The 20326-nt window shown below is 34.6% G+C and overlaps 2 protein-coding genes across 3 annotated transcripts in view; one reads left to right on the top strand and one right to left on the bottom strand.

Annotated features, from left to right (window-relative positions):
* The window catches only part of SH3BGRL2 (SH3 domain binding glutamate-rich protein like 2), a 289787-nt gene that overhangs the window by 81613 nt on the left and 187848 nt on the right, over nucleotides 1-20326 (top strand). The window lies entirely within an intron of this gene.
* Nucleotides 1-20326, bottom strand: part of LCA5 (Leber congenital amaurosis 5) — a 58324-nt gene that overhangs the window by 16279 nt on the left and 21719 nt on the right. For both annotated transcript variants that reach the window (XM_011969322.1, XM_011969321.1), the window contains one exon: nucleotides 17409-17938. In XM_011969322.1, the coding sequence (XP_011824712.1) occupies nucleotides 17409-17938 (530 nt within the window). The remainder of the gene's footprint in view (nucleotides 1-17408; nucleotides 17939-20326) is intronic.

Here is a 20326-nt window from a genome sequence, read left to right on the forward strand (position 1 = left end):
AATCACAAGGCCAAGAGATCGAGACCATCCTGGCTAACACGGTGAAACCCTGTCTCTACTAAAAATACAAAAAATTAGCCCGTGTGGTGGCATGTGCCTGTAGTCCCAGGTACTCAGGAGGCTGAGGCAGGAGAATCACTTGAACCCGGGAGGCAGAGGTTGCAGTGAGCCAAGATCATACCACTGCACTCCAGCCTGGGCAACAAGAGCAAGACTTCATCTCAAAAAAAAAAAAAAAAAAAGTCAGTCCTCCACATGCAAAGGTTTCACACACTGCAAATACTTTTATTTCTGCATTTGGTTGTGGAATGTGGAACCTGTGGATATGGTGGGCCGACTGTGTTTATTGAAAAAAAAAATTTGCGTAAGTGGACCCACTCAGTTCAAACCTGTGTTGTTCAATGGTCAACTGTATATTACATCTAAACATCTGTATCTGTCCCACAAAATTCAGTAACATGAAACCAAACAGCTCAGCAAAAAGTGGAGGAAATATGTAAACAGATAATTCACCAAAAAGATACCCAGAGACAAATGGGCACATAGAACAATGCTTCAATATCATAACTTATAAAGGAAATACAAATTAAAGCCACAATAAAACAATGCTATTTATCTATCAGAATATCTAAAACTGGAAAAACTGAGCATACAAAATGGCTAGGATGAGTAGCAACCAGAACTCTCATACACTTTTGTTTTGGGAATGTACAATGGTACAACCATTTTGGAAAACAGCTGGGCAGTAAAACATACATCTACTATATATAACACAGTCATTCCACACCTAGGTCTTTACACAGGAGAAATAGAAGCCAGTGTCTATACAAAGACTTCTGCATGAATGTTCACAGCAGCTTTATTTGCAATAGTTAAAAACTGGAAACAATCCAAATGTCCATCAATGGGATGGATTAATGGATAAACAAAATGTCATATATATGTATATAATAAGGGTAATCACCACTTAGCAATAAAAAAGAATGAACAATTGATACTTCCAACAACATTTTTGAAACTCAAAACAGTTTTGCTAAAGAAACCAGGAATAAAATAATACATACTATATGACTCCACGTATATAAAATTCTTAAAATGCCAAGTAATTTATAGAGACAAAAAGTAGATTAGCTGAGGAGTAGTGGGCAGGGATTGATAAAAGGGAGGGAGTACAAAAAGGCATTAAAATTTTTTATAGATAATAAAAAACAGTAAAAACAAGTGTATAAGTTTTGAAAAATGAAGCTTCTGGGTTGACAGACATTTGTACAATTTTAAGGTTTTGAAAAGCATTACCAAAATGCCCTTAGAAAAGGCTGTAACAGTTTACATTCTCTTTGAAAGTCTAGTAGCCTTTATTTCACTAGATACTTATAGTAACAGGATACTGTAATTCTTTAATCCATCGTTGGCTTAAAGAAGGATACAATTGTTTTAATTTGTGTTTATTTGATGACTACTAAAGTTAATTTTAATCTTTATTGTCCATCCATATATTCTTCATGAAACGTTTTTGTAATGTAATAAGAATTTAAAAGATAATGACGAAATGAGGAAAAAGCAAACTGATAAACAAAAGAAGCAAAAAAGTTAAGAATTTTCCAGAATTGAAGATATAATGAGAGATGAAGTTGGAAAGAGCATCATGATAAAGGCTGGATCAGAAAAGAATCATCAACGGATGCTAAATTTTGATGAGGAACAAGATATTTACATATTCTTAAGGCAGCTCCACATGGACAGATTATTGATTTCACTATAAGAGGAGGAACAGTTAATGGGTAAATGTTAGAGAAGTTGAGCAGCACTTTGGCTAGGAGATCAAAATTAACAACACTAGTGAAGGTCAGGAGACATCATGTGGCTCCAGATGTGATATCTTAAGAAGGAAAATAATATTACCTATTCAGTATTCTCACCAAAAACACAAAAACCCCAGTCTATACACAATGAAACATAAGAGAAATACAAAGTTAAGGATATTCTATTAAATGAAAAGGGGTAGGGAGCTGTATGCTTCAACAAATGTGAATGTCATAAATAAAACAACAGTATGTGGAAATGTTCCAGATAAAAGAAGGCTGGAAAACTGGACAATTCAGTATAATACTTGACCCTAGACTGGGTCCTGCTGGAGAACAGAAAGTACTATAAAAGATATGATGAAGGCTGGGTGTAGTGGCCCACACCTGTAATCCCAACACTTTGGGAGGGTGAGGCGGGCAGATCACGAGGTCAGGAGTTTGAGACCAGCCTGACGAACATGGTGAAACCCCATCTCTACTAAAAATACAAAAATTAGCTGGGCATGGTGGTGTGCACCTGCAATCCCAGCTACTCAGGAGGCCGAGGCAGGAGAATCGCTTGAATCCAGGAGGTGGAGGTTGCAGTGAGCCAAGATCGTGCCACTGCACTCCAGCGTGGGCGACAGACCAAGACTTTGTCTCAAAAAAAAAAAAAAAAAAAAAAGATATGATTAAGTCAACTGAAAAAAATTGTGCTACAGACAGTAGATTAGAGGAAACTATTATATAAGTGTAAATCACAGTATAACCATAATTTTACTATGGTTCTATAAGAGCATAATCCCTATTCTTAAAAAATACATGCTGATGTATTTAGGGGCATGATGTATCCAAGTTACCCTCAAATAGTTAAAAAAAAAAAATTGTGTATATATGCATATAACAGAGAGACCACATGAGAGAGCATGCATGCATATTATAAGACAAATGGGATAAAATGTTAACAACAGACGAATCTGGGTAAACTGTATAGGAGTGTTCTTTGTACTGTTTTCAGATTTGCAACTCTCTGTAAGCTTGAAATTATTTCCATATAAAATAATAATTTAGGAAAATCCTATCCCCCCTAAATATTTTGGAGCAAAACAGGAAACCATTAAACTCAATAAGAATGTGTTAAAAAAAAAGAAAATACCAGGGCTAAAAAATACTCAAGTTCCAAATGATAATAACTGTCAACCTGGAATCCAGCAAGATCCAGTGAAATTATCACTGAAGAGTAAAGATAAAATATATTCAGACAAATACTAAACAGTGTTGCCAGTCAGAAGCTCTCACTTATATATATATATCAGTTAAGAAAGGAAGTGAACCCTGAAGGAACAATAATGAAGAATGGTGACATGCAAGAAATAATGGTAAACTAATAAATACTATTAAAATACTAAGAAGAATTTTTTTAAATTAAAAATACTGTTAAAAATTAAAAGATTAAGTAGAAAAAAAAAAAAGCAAAACCAAATTCCCACATGAGGACTAAATCCAGAAGGTTTCAGTGGTGAAATCTAACAAATTTTAAGAAACAGATTATCTGTAAAAGAGAACAGAAAGGAAAAACTCTGTCATTTTTGATGAGATTTTTTTATAATCTTGATGTCAATAGTGGAAAAATAAAATCGTACACCATTCCAAAATATGAATATTGTTGCAAAAGTCCCAGACAAATACTAGCAAAAGGAATTCAGCAATGTGTAAAAATTGCATCACAACTAAATAGCACCTATCTATCCCAAGAAGCAAAGAACGAGAGTAGTTTCACATTCAAAACAATCCATGATTTAAAACAAAAACTCTAGCAAGCCAGTAGCAGAAGAAAATTTCCTTACACATAAATATACACACAAATTCACAGAAAAAGATCCAAAAGGATACACACTAAGATACCAAAAGTGGTGACATCTTAGTGGTAAGAATGAGAATGTTTTCATTTTATCTTTTAATTCTTCTCTAATTAAAAAATATATATAATGTACTACCTATAAAAAATAAGTTTCTAAAATATGTTTAAATAAAAATTAAAATGCTTAGAAAAATCATATCTAACAACTTCAGAATAGTAGTTACTTCTGAGCAGGGAGAGTAGAAAAAGGATGTTTGGAGAAAGGATACAGGGAAACGTCAATGTATTTTAGAAAAATAAGATCTAAAGCAAAAATAGCAAAATATCAAGTAGGTACATGAATGTTTTAAATACTCTTTTTGTATATTCAAAATATTTCATAAAAAAAATCAGAAGTACTTTAAGAAATTAAATAAACTAAATGGATAAAGAAGAGAATGCAAATAGTAGTTATCTTTGGCTGGTAGGACTATGGATATTTTTCCCCCACTTTTACTGTAAATTTCAAAACATCTTTAAACAAATATGTTAATAATACAATAAAATTTAAAATACTTAACATTTTTTCCAAAGGACATATCACAGAATTCTATCTTGTTAATGGAAATAAATATAGTTTAACAATTTTTGAAAGTTAACACAAAGGATAAGTTTACTTTCATTTGTTTTTTATTAATTAGTAAAGAATTACAGATTTAAATACCAATATTGCATTTGTTAAAATAAGTCTATCAATGTCAGTTGTTTTAATATCGGTTCAGTATTGTTATAGCTCAATTCTAAAGACTCAGATCCTTGTGTAAGCAAGGACCCTGGAGGTCATGAGTCCACCTTATAGTAACACCTTTTTACAGTATTCCTAGAAGGTAGACATTGAATCTTTGCAAAATACTTCTGGTAGCAGAAAGCTTGATAATCAAAGGATACTGATTTCATTATTGGACAATTCCAATTATTAGGAAGCTCTTTTGAATGAGTGGAAACCAGTTTTCTAGTAATATCCATTAGGTTTGTATCGCCTTCAGGAAATAAATCTATTTCTCCTGCTCCATGTGACAGCCCTTTAAACAATGAAGTAAGTTAACATTTTTCCTTATCTTTTCTATGATTTTATGTTTCTTCCACTGTTTCTTTTATGCCAGTTTTTTGACTCCCTGGTAACCCTGTCTGCTCTCCACATGTCAGTTTGTTACCTAAAATCTGGTACTTGTTATTAGATGTGATCTGACCAATGAAATTAGAGTTATTATTACCTCTTAGGACGAAGGTACCACCATACTTGGTTAACTTCTTCCCTTCCAATTTTTTAAATGGCCATATAATTACACGTTCATATACTTTAAAAATTATGCTTTAGCTTCAATTACTATTAATCCAGGGCTCCCCATAGTGTACACATAAAATAGATGGAAAAAATTTGAGGTGAAACAGTTAACCTGACTAAATTTTATCTTGCTTATTTTAGGCCAGATTTTGAGCCTAGGGGGATCAAGCTTGATCCTGTCATCCATCAAATTCATTGGGCCTCCTGTTTTTGAACCTGTCAAGAACATATCCATCCATTCATTATTTTAAGAAACACTAATTTTATGCCAGACAGAGTGCCAAATGTTGCAAATACAAAATCAAATAAGACTTTGTTCGTGCTGTTAAGGAACCTGGTCAAATTCACTGATAAATATGCTGAAAGGAACAGAGCCTAAGATAGCACTTGAAAGCACCCACCTAGAAACCTTCTCTTCAAGTTGACAGCTATTTATTTACCTGCAGCCTTTGGGTACAATTACTGATCCAACTGTAAAACTTTCTAACACTATGTTCAACCAGTCCATAATTCTCCATTAAAATACAAACATGAAAGGCTTACTGAATTTACCCTACATACTATCCATATTATATCTACTATATGCTAACTGATACAATATACTGATATAATATATTGTATATAGCATATTGCATGTTCTGTATACTAATATATTCCATATACTATACACATCTATATTATATAACTGTATAGAATTCTATAATTGTATATACTATACTGAGTTCTATATAGTTCTCTATATAATATATAGAGTTCTATATAGTTCTCTCTATATAATATATACAGTTCTATAACTGTATATTCTATAACTGTATAGTATGGTATAGTATGTAGTATATAGTATAGAATATAGATGTATAATATATAGTATATATACATACGAGAACATAGTAGACATAGCATATCTTCATGCACCATTCTAGTAATCCTAAGCGGGGGGTGAGGGGAAGAAAGTAAAAATAGCTCTAAGTAAGCAATATTTTCCAAAACATTTAAAAACCTGGTAGAGATTTCTATCAAGCTCACTCACTGATAATTTCTAACACCTATCTCTGTTTACCTCTGAAAACACTGGTATTTGCCTTTTTTTACTTTCTCACTTCTCCTAGTCTTCCTAACTCTCCAAAGTACAATGACAAAGGCTCTGGAATCACATCTGCAAGGTTCTTCAGTCCTCTGGAGGATAATTCATTTGAATCTGGAGACTGAGCTAATTTAAATGAGCTATCTGTGTCTTACTATTTCTTCATCTGCTTTGAGCAGAACAAGATAGAGGCAAACTCATAATCCAATAGTTATGCTTCCTCTGTACATTACAAGTCTGCCCTAAGTAATGGATCTTGTTCTTGTTCTAATGAAACCTGTTTTCTTTAATGAAATCTGTTTTCTTTAAAAGTGTTTTGCCTTTCCTTACCCTGAGCTTTTGTCTTCCAACATAGATTTTACTCCACAGTATTTACTAATTAGCACCAAAAATACAACAGATTTTAGAAGTGATTTCTGCTCAGCAAATGACATATAGAGAATTAGCATGATGACAGACTTTGAAAAAACAATTTGTATCTTTTATAGTTTTTAGATCATTTCATCAGAAAATGCTGATAAAATAACTAAAATTATAATATTTTAATTCCTGCTATCATTTAAAACTATGAAAAAACACAAAATGTACTATTATAAGAGGAACCTATTACTCAGCATTTAAACATGATAAAATTCCAAGGATTTTACTAAAATGATAACAAAATAATAGAGCAACGGAAGACAGAATACTGCAATTCTACTCCCAAACACAAGCTTCTAGTGACCTATATGAGTCTTTTTTGTTTCGTTGTTCTGTTTTGTTTCTTGAGACAGATTCTCACACTGTCGCGTAGGCTGGAGTGCAGTGGCATGATCTCGGCTCACTGCAACCTCCACTTCCCAGGTTAAAACGATTCTCCTGCCTCGGCCTCCCGAGAAACTGGGATTACAAGGTGAACACCACCACACATGACCAATTTTTGTATTTTTAGTAGAGACTTGTTTCAACATGTTGGCTAGGCTGGTCTTCAACTCCTGAGCTCAACTGATCCGTCTGCCTCCACCTACCGAAGTTCTGAAATTACAGGCATGAGCCATTGCGCCTGGCCATGACCTATCTGATTCTATGTGACCTAGAGGAAGGCAAATAACATCTCTCAGTTTCCTCAACAGTTCAATGCTTGCATTGGACTAGAGAGTTCCCCATGGAGGTGTTTCAGAGGTTGCTTCAAGTTGTTAGGCATGTGAGTTTCTGAAGTCCCCTCTGTAACATAACTCTTCAATCACTACCACAGAACAATTCAGTTGTATCTGGTTGCCTGTGAAGAACTGTCAAAATTTGAAAAACCAACAGACCAAATCAGTAGTTTCAAACTTTTTTTAAAAAACAGTAGAACTCTTGAAGTCCACTGAGCTCAAATTGAAAACCACTGCACTAAATTATTTCCACGGGCCTTTCAAACTCAAGAATGCTACCATGCTTTAATGTATTTACCTTTAATTAATGTACTCTTAGTACATTTCTCTTTTTCCACTTATAAATTAGGTGTCCAGTAGGTACCAAGCACTGAGCCAGACTCATTATGAACTTTATCCCTAACCCTGTTTATGATCACCTGCAAACTTTTACAGACTGGAAACTAAGGTTCAAATAATTTAAGTGGTGTATCACACATCATAAAGCTGGAATAGTGTATAACCAGAATTTGAAACTTGTCTGTTTGTGTGTGTGTGTGTGTGTATGAAGTTCCACTGGGAACTTAATAGGTTAAAGGGTAGGTATTAACAGTCTAATTAATAGCCTAATTAAAATATAAGCTAAAATTTTTTAAATTCGACCTTGAATTCTAAGCCAATAATTTGTAACTCAACTAAGTTAGCAAAGTCCATCAATGTTTCCATATTAAAGATGCTTTCATAAAAACACAAATGCCTAGGGGATGGGAAACAAAAAATGGAAATGCTCTAGAATCTCGTGGAATGATAATAACCACAAGAAAGGCCAATTTAATCCTCCCAAAATGAAGAATTTAACTTTGATCCAAGAACAACTATTATCCAGCACCATTCTTTAGAGTCCTGATATTAACTAATAGCCAAAAATGATTTTAAAATGCTATACTGACCCAGGGACTTCCTCTTCCGGGGTTTTTCCATTAGTATACTACCATATACAAATAAAAATTAATGTTTAATGCTTTGTATCTTTTATACTACCTCAAAACAAAAGCCAACATATATATTAATGTTAAAAGAATAACTTTAGACACATGAGCAGAGTTTATTTGAGCCAATTCACAAACTGGGCAGCACCTAGAACCAGAATAGGTTCAGAGTGACTCCACTGCTGCCAGATGGTCAGGTAACATTTATGGACAGAAAAAGGGAAGTGACATATAGAACACAGAAGTGAGGTAAAGAATCAGGGGGGCTGGTTACAGCTTGGTGTCTGCACTACTTGAACATAGTTTGAATAGTTGGCCACTGGTGATTGGCTGTGACTGGTACAAGAGTAGCTAACTGTCTGTTTACATATCCAGTTAGATTATAGGTTGCTATGTATGGAGAAACTTTTAGGACAAACTTAAAATATGAAAGAAGACAGCATTAGGCTAAACTTAAATTTAACATTAATAAGGAAAGGGTTCATCATATTATGATATATCTCCACAACGGAATAATATGCAGCCTTTAAAAAGCATGAGACTGGCCGGGCGTGGTGGCTCAAGCCTGTAATCCCAATACTTTGAGAGGCAGAGGCGGGCGGATCACGAGGTCAGGAGATCAAGACCATCCTGGCTAACACGGTGAAACCCCGTCTCTACTAAAAAATACAAAAAACTAGCTGGGCGAGGTGGCGGGCGCCTGTAGTCCCAGCTACTTGGGAGGCTGAGGCAGGAGAATGGTGTAAACCCGGGAGGCAGAGCTTGCAGTGAGCTGAGATCCTGCCACTGCACTCCAGCCCCGGCAACAGAGCGACACTCCGTCTCAAAAAAAAAAAAAAAAAAAAAAAAAAAGCATGAGACTGATTTTTTCGTGTGTGTGCAAAAATACACACACATATCTATCTAAATATATGCATATAACATAAAAATATGTAAAAAGTGCCAAAATATACTTCTCAGTGAAAAAAAAATGTATTGAACAATGTGTATGGTATACTCCCATCTGTGGTAAGAGAATGAAAAATGGACATTAATATATAGATATGAGATTGCACACATAGTGACAATTTCTTAACAGTGACTGTTTCTTTGGAAGGGGCTTGCAAAGCACAGCATAGAAGGAAAACTGATGTTTCATTGTCTATCGTGTTGTATAAATTTTAATCCCTGTTTTAGTGCTTGTATTACTTTTTCAATGGGAAGGTTATCTTAAATATTAACACAAAATTGCCTTAACAGTTGTTCCACTTCAATGGGTAGTTTCTAAGGATACTGCAAAGCTTATTTTCTGAAACTGTTTTAAGCTCTATCCTTCAATCATAAACCTCATAATTTCATTGTAAATCTTCTCCCTCCAGAAAAGGTAAAAATATACATAAATAATAAAATCTAGGCGGTTCTTTGATTACACAATAAAAATTAGCAGAATCTCAATGAATGATATTTTGTCTTCTAGGCAATTATTCTTTTCAACAATGGGAATTTTTCATTTCTCCAACATTAAATAATAGATATAATAAGGACTTATGTTAAAAACACTTTTTGCATATGAAAGCTTTGAAAGTATGAATTTAGACTTATCAGATTTCAGAACTGAATGTCACCTCAGAAATCATTCCATTTAATTTCTTAGATGAAAAGACTTCAACCTGGAGGTTAGGAGAACTGTACAAACTCAGAGTTAGACAAGAACAGGGCTAACCTGGTTTGACCATTATTCTGTACTAATTAGCTTCATTTGTTAGATAAATGCAGAACAGGTAGGAGAGGCAAAGGCAGGCTTCTGGATTTGGGTTTCTGAAGCTTCAGAGCAGCTTCCAAGCCACTAGAGCAAAATATAGCAGGTAAAGATAAAGGAAAGTGATCCTGCCTGGCCCAATACTAGACAGTTACTTCCAGTTCTGAATAAACTAAGAAGAGTAAAGGGAAGACAATGCTGTATCTAGGAAGATAAACTAGTAAGAGTAAAGGGAGGATAATGTAAGTAAAGGGAAGAATTTCAATTCTTATTTTTGAAAGTGGTTTACATGGAGGCAATATTATCAATAAGCAACACTTATACCTACTTGAGGGCAGCTCTAGGGTCAAGAGAATTTGAATACCAATCTCTTATAGTAAAATCTACTGAAAGAAAAAGAAGTTTATTCAAACTTCGTTTCATAGTTCCATGATACTGAGCTGTATGATGATACTCAAGCACTCCCCAAAATCTTTAGACATTTTTTGAAAAGGAAAGTCTTAATAGTTTTCATTTTGTTTTTCTAACAAAGTAACTCACTCTGTGCCAACTTAATGTTTAAAAAAAGTTGAATTTTTATATGTACTAAACGTGTACCCTATAGTACTGGAGTCCTTTTAATAATTATGTACATAATATTACATTTATGATCTTCTCACAATGCTTGGAAGATAGTTTCCCATTTCATGATTATGGTTTCTTATGATAGTTACCTTTCATGATATTTGCTTTATGACACACTGTTGGTCATGGCTATGACTGATCTGCTATTGCATCCCTGATCAGGAACACAACCCCAACACTGTCTTTCTTATAAGGAGGACAGAATTGATGCCTTTACCTTCAGTCCCTATTTGAAGCCAGTCTCTGGACCAATAAGAAATGGTGCAGTCTTGCAGTCACTAAAAGAAGCTGCATATTAGGGGAATTACTAATGAAGTTTCTAACAAAGAACTGTCTATATTAAGTCAGTGATTCATAAAGAATGATGTGAAAACCCTTAAAGGTCCCTGAGACACTTTGGAAGGTCTTCAAAGTCAAAACTATTTTATAATACTAGGATATTATTTGCTAATTTCACTCATATTGTGTCATGAATATACAATGGAGTTTTCCAAAGGCTCCACTGAAACATATACACATTTGGAAAGTGAACCGGTATTTTCCAAATGACCAATGTGTGATGTAAAACATCCATTGAAAGACCATCAATGAATGTTAGTGTATCCAAATACAAAAAGCTCATTAATATGGTTTCATATTCCACATTGCAACTAACCATTAAGAAATCACTTGTTAAGCTTTAGCATAATACCAAAAAAGACTATCCATTACCTGAAAAGGCTACCAAAATACTCCTCCATTTTCCAACTACTTTAGACATCTACAAGAGGCTCAATTTTCTTCATACTTATCAATCACAACATAACGCAACAGATTGAAGCAGAAGCAGATATGAGGACCCAGTCAGCTGTCCCCTATTAAGCCAGGCATTAAAAAAATTTTCAAAATATAAAATTATGCCACTCTTGTCCTCATTTATTTTTGGTTTAGAAAATACAGATTTTTTTTTGTTAAAAGATCTTATAACATATAATGAGTTGTTTATTACTAAGTGAATTAAGATAAATTTTTTAATGTTCTCGATTTTTATTTCAAATGTGCTAAATATACATAAACAAAAGCAGGGGGGAGGTGTCAATAATTTTTAAGACTATAAAAGGGTCTTGAGAGCAAAGGTTTGAAAACCACTACTTTATATAACTAAAAAACGTTTTTCTTCTATAAAAGTTAGGCTGTACATGTGTTACAGTTTTATTTAAATATTGTATGGCATATGTATATGTATGGTAGATGCACCTGACAGCAAAAAGTGAACTTAAGCACACCCTGAGAATGATCCTGTATGGCAGGCGCACCTGAATGTGTGTTCAGAGTTCCAAGCAGGGGCCAACCCAAGAGATTCATTCCTTACCTGTGAGGAACATCTGAGTCCCTGGCCTGTCTTGTGGAACGCTGGCCATACAGGGAATCCAGACTCTGTTTTGGGTTAAAAGAAGTTGCCAGGTGGAGGTTGTTAGGGGGTGGAGGTTAAGTGAAAATGCTATATAAACTGCATGCTTTCTGCAAGAGGTGGCAGTTCTACCGTCCAGCCCACCATCACTGGACCACCCTGTATGCAAGTTACCCTCAGTAAACCTTACGTCTCATTTGCTGGCTCTGGATCTCTTTTTTGGCCTCTTGAACCTGGTGCCATTCCTGAGGAAGTTAATAGGTATCCCACGTGACAAAATATTAAATTGAGGCTGATACATTGACAGGACTTTATTCAATAAATTTATTGATATAAAAGCCAAAATAAAGGTATAAAGTCAACTGTAAGTAAGGAAGTAAGTATACAGACTGAGGTAGCTGTCTGCCCTTTGTACCGAGCTCAGGAAGTTTAATCCCATCAAGTATTTCTCCATCCCTGGTCTATGGCCTGGAACCAGAGCAAACCACATCTCACAAGATAGGCTGTAATTTCTGAAGGAGGACAGACAACTGTCATGGTGGTTGCCCCCACAGATACCTTTGGTTGTTCACCTCTCTAACCAGTTATCCATTTCTAAACTACTCCGTTCGTAAATTACTAAGATTCTGTGCATTCGGTCACTTCCATCAACGAACAAAATAAGCCTGTACCCAACTTACAGGCTCACGTTCTGGGGAAAAGTTTTTCACAGCTCAGCTAGTTATAGATAACCTTGAAGACGCTTCATCCACCCCCACCACCCCCACTTAAGAAGGAATTGCAACTAGCAAGAAGAATGAGTTGTGGCCTGAAATCCTGGAATGAGACAAGCTATAAACAAATAAACAAAGCTGCTTGACACAATTTCCAGCTTTATCTTAAAATAAAACAAAAAGTTACAGCAAAAAAAAAAAAAACACCACATAGACAAGTATCCTTACTAAAGAACATCATAGAACTTAACAATAACGGAGATCTTTGCTAAGATTTTACAGTAATTTCAAGGGATACCCAGGACTTTCTTGGGTTTTAGTTAATTTGCAAAATGAAACATCACAATCAAGTTTCTGGTTTTTTTCCCTTAATCAGTTAGTGGTTTGACTAGACCTGAGTTAGAAGAGAAAGGATCAACAGTGTTGGCTGAAGTAAAATTTGAAAAATAAAACGAAGCACAAAAACAAATGCTGAATTTTGCAGTAAAGTAAGAAACTCAATAGTAAATATTTCAAATTCTGGATTGACTGCTGAGATCATGAAAGATGTACAAAATGGGTTAAAAACCAGAGGCTGCATTTAGGAAGTATGAAAAAGTAGGTTAAAAAGTAGAGAACAAATACCCTCAGGCGGGCTGCGCTAGCTACACTCCCCCCATCCCCCCAAATAACAAGAGAGCTACTATAGTACAACAGTGATGTGAAATTATTGGGTTAAGAGAAGTAGGTTCATGGCTGGGCATGGTGGCTCACGCCTGTAATCCCAATACTTTGGGAGGCCAAGGTGGGTGGATTACCTGAGATCAGGTGTTCGAGGCCAGCCTGACCAACAGAGTGAACCCCATCTCTATTAAAAATACAAAAATTAGCCGGGCGTGGTGGTGTGTGCCTGTAATCCCAGCTAATCAGGAGTCTGGGGCAGGAGAATCGCTTGAACGTGGGAGGTGGAGGTTGCAGTGAGCCGAGATCATGTCACTGCACTCGAGCCTGGTGGACAGAGTAAGACTCTGTCTCAAAAAAAAAAAATGTATGTTCATAATAACATATTAAATATTGATTCCAATATAGCAGAAATGAAGCAGTTTAGATGTACCAACCCAACTTTGAGGTATACAGTTGATAAATCCAGTATTTCTAAAACTTGGGAGTAAACTTCTAAAACCAGTCATTCCTTGGTTTGCACAAAACATTCTTAACTCCTTGTGAAAATAACTTTTATAACAAAAATAAGTTTTGAAATTCAAAAATAAAAGTTCAAAAGTAATTTTCTAATTTAGTAAGAATTGAGACAATTTAAAATTGCACCAAAAGACATAAAATATTTAGGTATAAATCTAAAACATATACAGATTTGTATTCTGAAAATTACAAAATAATGATGAAAAAAATCGGATTCCCTAAAAAAATGGAGACACATACTATGTTCAAGATAGGAAGATTCAACACAGTAAAGATACCAATTCTCCACAAATTGATCTATGTTTAATGCAATTCCTACAAAAATTCCAGGAAGATGTCTGTAGATGTAGACAAGCTTATTCTAAAATTTATGTGGAAAGGCAGAGGATCAAGAGTAGCTAAAACAGTTAAAATGTTTAAAATGAGGTATAACATGAGAGGAATCAGTCTCTCTAATGTTAAGGTTTATTATGGATGCTGTACGTAATCAAGAGTGTGCAGTAACAACAAAGGAATAGACACACAGATCAATAGAACAGAATAGAGACTACAGAAATAAACCCATAAAAATATGCCCAACTGACAAAAGTGCCAAAGCAATTCAATGAAGGAGGGATATCTTTTTAACAAATGGTGCTGGAGTAACTACACATCCATAGGCCAAACAAACAAAAAAGAACCTCAACCTAAACCTCACAGTCTATACAAAAATTAAATCAAAATGAATCATGGACTTAAGTGTAAAACATAAAACCATAACAATTTTATAAAACACCAAGTAGTATACCTTAAAAGTAATCAATTTTTATTTGTCAATTATACCTCGATAAAGCTGGGAGATGAAAAAATAGAAGAAAATCTTTGGGACAAACAGGCAAAGGACAATAGGGATAGGTGACGTGTTAGACTTGACACCAAAGCACAATCCATAAGAGATATATCTGCTAAACTGAACCACATCAAAAATCAAAATTAAAAATTTCTCCTCTGAAAGACATTGTGAAAAGGATGACAAGACAAGCTACGGAATGGCAGAAAACATTTGTAAACCACATATCTGACAAAAACTTCGTATCTGGATTATAATAAATAATTATCCAAAAATAGATAAAGCAAACAATCCAATCAGGAAATGGGCAGAAAACATGAATGAAATGCACAGATCTACAGATGGCACATAAGCACATGAAAAGATGTTCAACATCATTAGCCATTAGGGAAAGGCAAAATAAAACCACAATGAGATGATGCTACATAGCTATCAAAATGGCTAAAACTTTAAAAAGTGTTAACACCAAATGCTGGCAAAGATGCTGAGAAACTGGACCCCTTACACACTACTGGCGGGACAATAAAAAATGGTACCACTACTTTAGAAAAGAGAATGTTCTGATGATTGTTACAAATGGAAAAAACAACAACAAAGAAAAAAGTATAAAAAAAAAGAGAGAGAATGGAATGACATTTCTTATACCATCAAACACAGATTTACCATAAAACTAGCAAGTACACTTTCAGGCATATATCCCAGAGAAATTAAAATGTATATTCAAACAAAAATCTGCACATAAATGGTCATAGCAGTTTTATTAGTCAAGAGCCCAAAACTGGAAACAAACCAAATGTCCTTCAACAGGATGTACCATAATACTTCATAGTGGTGCACACCATGGAATACTCAGGGAAAAAAGGAACTATTGATACATGTAACCATTTGAGTGAATGTATAAGCGGAATCTGCCAACGTCAAAAGGTTAGATACTGTGTGATTCCATTTATATAACATTCTTGAAATGACAAAATTAGAGAAATAATGAGCAAATTAGCTGATGTCATAGGTTAGTGAGGGAAAGGCAGGAGGTAGCTGTGGCTGTAAAAGGGTAAAATACAAGGGATTCTTATGATGGAATTGGTCTATATCTTGACTATGTTGGTAGTCACACGAATCTATACATGTGATAAAACTGCAGAGAACTAAATACACACACATGTAAAACTAGGGAAAGTTAAATGCAGTTGATGAATTGTATGTATCACGACCAATTTCCTGGCTGTAATATTATAGTTATTCTACATATTTTTTACAACTGCATGGCAATCTATAATGAACTCAAAATAAAAATTTACAAAACTTCCAATATGAAAAAAAATGAGGACACTATATGGTTAACTACTTCAAAGACTTAACATTATAGGTGACTGATTTTCATGCTCCCAAGTGAGCAGTCATATAATTCACCTCCATGTATAACTCAGAATCCACAGGGTCAGTTCCATTTCTTATCTCTTCTCTCTTTCTTCTCCCTCCCCACCACCTGTCAATCCCCTTCACATAAGAGAAAACTGCAGTATATAGTTGTATATGTGTGTGTATGCACTGCAATTTCATGTTCTCTATATGTAGTTTTATATACACACTCAGCTATTTATCATAATTATTAATTAGCAATCTGTGCTCTTCATAATTTTAAAATCCATTATGTGGCACATTTTATGCTTCCCTTTAAAAATAATTAAAATGTCAGTTATTTGTTGTTTATGGTAACTGTTCTCAGTCCCCACTCCTACCCTACTTCATGGGTAAGTGGCTCTTAAAAATAGTTTGTTTGCTTTGCACTGTGAGGTGATCATTACTGGAATCTACATAATAGGATATCTTCTGTGCACTGAAACAGAAGACAATAATTGCAAATTTTGGAGGAAAAAAATAAGTGCTTTTTCTGGCCACTGATGTACAGCGTGTATTTAATGAGTCCCTGTCCCTGGGCAAGGCACTGGTATAATGGGCATGGCATATTATATAGACTAAGTACCACAACATGCCATGTATTAAAAACATCTAATTAATATATTGCAGAAACCTAATTTATTTATAGTTCTGAGCTTCCTTTGCTCATTCTCACAGCAAGCATTATTGCCATACTTTTTCATACCTTTGCTTTCCAAACTACTTGTCAATTTTAAGCAACAGAACCTGACTCAGGGCTTCTGTCTGATACATATACGCAGAAGGTGGCAACTGAGTGCCCTGTGTAAAAGTCATGGGATAGGACTCTTTTCCTCTCTCCATTCAGGAAAGAAATACTTTTAAAAGAGCTGCTGTATTCTCAGACTAGTTAGTCCTAACAGTCTCCTACCCACGCTCTAACAGTTTTTTCATTCTGGGCAGTAGGTGCAGACCATGTCCAAAAAGATGTACTATAATTAATCTTTAACAGACAATGTGCATAGATATAAAAACAGAAGGCATTGTTCATGTGGCATTTCTTACACAGTGGCCCCAAAAGGTCAGTTTTATATACTATGGCTATTACAGTGTCATTTCCAATTTTAGAGAAACAATCAGATAACCAAATAGAGTATTTTCCCAAAATAACTATGATCCATCAGTCAACATGTAGCTCATTAATGTACACAATCTTTTGCATCTTCCTCTTAAATATAAAATACTAAATTTTCCTGAATCTTTTACTTAGAAAACAGTACTAAAAATAGTTTTCATTTCCAAGCAAATATCAAACTGCAATAAGCAATTTTAAGAGAGCACATTAAATGCCCAATAAGAAACATCCCAAGAAAGTACAATTAGAAGCTGGAGAAAGGGTACCTTAATTCTTCTCTCGGTGTCATCTAACTTTAACTCTGCTGAAACTAGTTTCTTTGCCAAATCATCTCGTTCAGGTAGGTGTCTAGCTTCAGAGATCTCTTTCAGTTTCTGTAAGGAAAATTTTGTCCTAAATAGTTCACTTTCTGTATCTTTTACCCTTTTCTCAGTTGCCCGTTCTTTCTCTTGAGATTTTCTTAAGCGTTCTTTGAGTGCTGTAATCTCATTGTTATGACGAAATATAAGCTGTGAGATTTCATTTTCAGCATCTTCAAACTTATTCAGGGCTTTCTCCTGTCTGTACTGAAGCCTTTTCAAAGATTTATTTTCTTTTAGCAGCTCAGCTAACTTGACCTGGAGTTCAGATACTTCATTCTGCAACTCATTGATTTTTAGCAGTCTTGCAGACAGAATCCGTTTTGTAACAAGATCAGTATCTTTCCGAAGTGGCTCTCTATTGAGGCTCTGGGAGCGAAATCCCACTCGGACTCCCTTTCTGTTTGGTAGACCCTTAGGGCTTGGTTTCCGAGGGGCTAAAAAAGAAACAGGAATAATGTAAAGTGAAAGCTATACCAAATGTAGTGTTATTTATTCATCCTAACACAAGTGGGTCCATAACATTCTTTAGTTATTTTTGTCATTAAGAAAGGATTTTACAATGTTAGTAAAAGATCAAGTTTTATTTAGAGCTCTAAATAGGTTTCTATTAAGAAAGGTGTGCAATATTTTAAGAAAGGTAAAAAATATTCTGATCCACCAAAAATGATATCCTAATAGTTTATACAGAATTATTTTACATCGCTTTAAAAGACAGCAGTGTCAAGCTTTAACCATTTTTAACTTTTTAGATAAGATGGCAAGTCAGAATTCAAACATGAGCGTAATCAGCATCATCAGCATTAGCGTGGTACATAACAAACACTGGACAAAACATTGTGATATTCAAATCATTCGTGCCAAGATATTGGGATCATTATTTTAAATGTGAAAATGTATATTTTCAATTTGCATTTCTCTAATGATCAGTGATGTTGAGCTTTTTTTCATAAGCTTGTTGGCCATATGTATGTCTTCTTTTGAAAAGTGTCTGTTCATGTCCTTTCCTCAGTTTTTAATGGGGTACAATGAGATACCATCGCACATCAGTCAGAATTATTATTAAAAAGTAAAAAAAAATAACAGATGCTGGCAAGGTTGTGGAGAAAAAGGATCACATATACACTGTTGGTAGGAGTGTTAAAATTAGTTCAACCATTGTGAAAGACAGTGTGGCGATTCCTAAGACCTAAAGTCAGAAATACCACGTGAGCCAGCAATTCCATTACTGGGTATACCCAAAGGAAAAGAATCATTCTCTTATAAAGACATGCACATGTATGTTCATTGCAGCACTATTCACAATAGCAAAGACATGGAATCAACCAAAATGCTCACCAATGATAGACTGGATAAAGAAAATGTGGTACATATACACCATGGAATACTATGCAGCCATAAGAAAGAATGAGATCATATTCTTTGCAGGTTCATGAATGGAGCTGGAGGCCATTATCCTTAGCAAACTAACGCAGGAACAGAAAACCAGTAACACATGATTTCACTTATAAGTGGAAGCTAAATGATGAGAACACATAGACATATAGAGGGGAACAACACACACTGGGGCCTATCAGAGGGTGCAGGGCAAGCGGAGAGAGCAGATCAGGAAAAATACCTAATGGATACTAGGCTTAATACCTGGGTGATGAAATAATTCATACAACAAACCCCCATAACACACATTTACCCATGTTATAAACCTGCACATCCTGCACGTGTCCTTGAACTTAAAACTAAAAAAAAAAAAGGAAAAGAAAATGTATGTTTTCTCTACATTAATTACAACTTTATCTGGGGACAGGATGACAGCATATTATACAGTGAGATTTGTGGCTCAAATTTATCACTTAACTATTTGGACAATTCAATCAAACCTTTCCAAGTCTATTTACCCAGCCCATAGAAAGAAGACAATGTCATCGACACAACTAGGTTGTTGGGAGAGTTAAATGTTCTACGTATTCTCTGTTAGTAATAAGAACATTCCATTTATCGGTGATTGAAAATGGAAAACAGAAATACAGGTGTGTTTCTAAATGCTTTCTCAGAAGATTTCTTTTCTGTGATGTTCAAATCAAAAACACCTAATTTGAGATGAAAACAAAAAATCACATCCTAAAAAATGTAAGTATATGAAATCTTTAAAGAATACATTTTAAATCACATTTCTCAAAAATTTGAAATAATGTTTTTATTTTTACTAAAAGTTCATTAAACTTAAGCCTCAATATTCAGAGCATCAGCCCTTTAAAAGAGGCACTTGAAAGTCTGCTAAGAATAATCATCTTTAATCTACATGGTGACTGCATTTTTTTTTTCAAGGAGAAAACGCATTCCAGAGTACAAAAGTTTGAAGAAACACTAGAAGATCCAACCTTTCCTTCCCCATTTCATCAGCCATGGATACGTGATTCCATTTTGTAAATAAGTAAAGAATAACAAGTAACTTTCACAATTTAACATTACAAAGTTTCATTAAAAAGATAAAAGATTTTATAGAAACTATTCTGAATGTGTATCAATTTGGGATTCCAGCTCTATAAATGACTGAATACATGAAAGGAAGCAGTAATAAAAAGAAATGAGGGAGTACTTAATTACTGCTACTTTGAAACTATGCTATCTATTATGGTAGCCACCGCCACACACAGCTTTTGAGAACCTTGACATGTGGGTAGCTCAAATTGGGATATGCTGTAATTGTGAAACATACACTGGATTTCGAACACTTGTTTCAAAAATAAAAATAATGCAAAATATTTCACAATGTTTTATACTTACTATATGCAGAAATAATACTCATATATTATTAAAATTAATTT

Source organism: Mandrillus leucophaeus, unplaced genomic scaffold (genome assembly GCF_000951045.1).
Source record: "Mandrillus leucophaeus isolate KB7577 unplaced genomic scaffold, Mleu.le_1.0 Scaffold882, whole genome shotgun sequence".
Taxonomy (NCBI): domain Eukaryota; kingdom Metazoa; phylum Chordata; class Mammalia; order Primates; family Cercopithecidae; genus Mandrillus; species Mandrillus leucophaeus.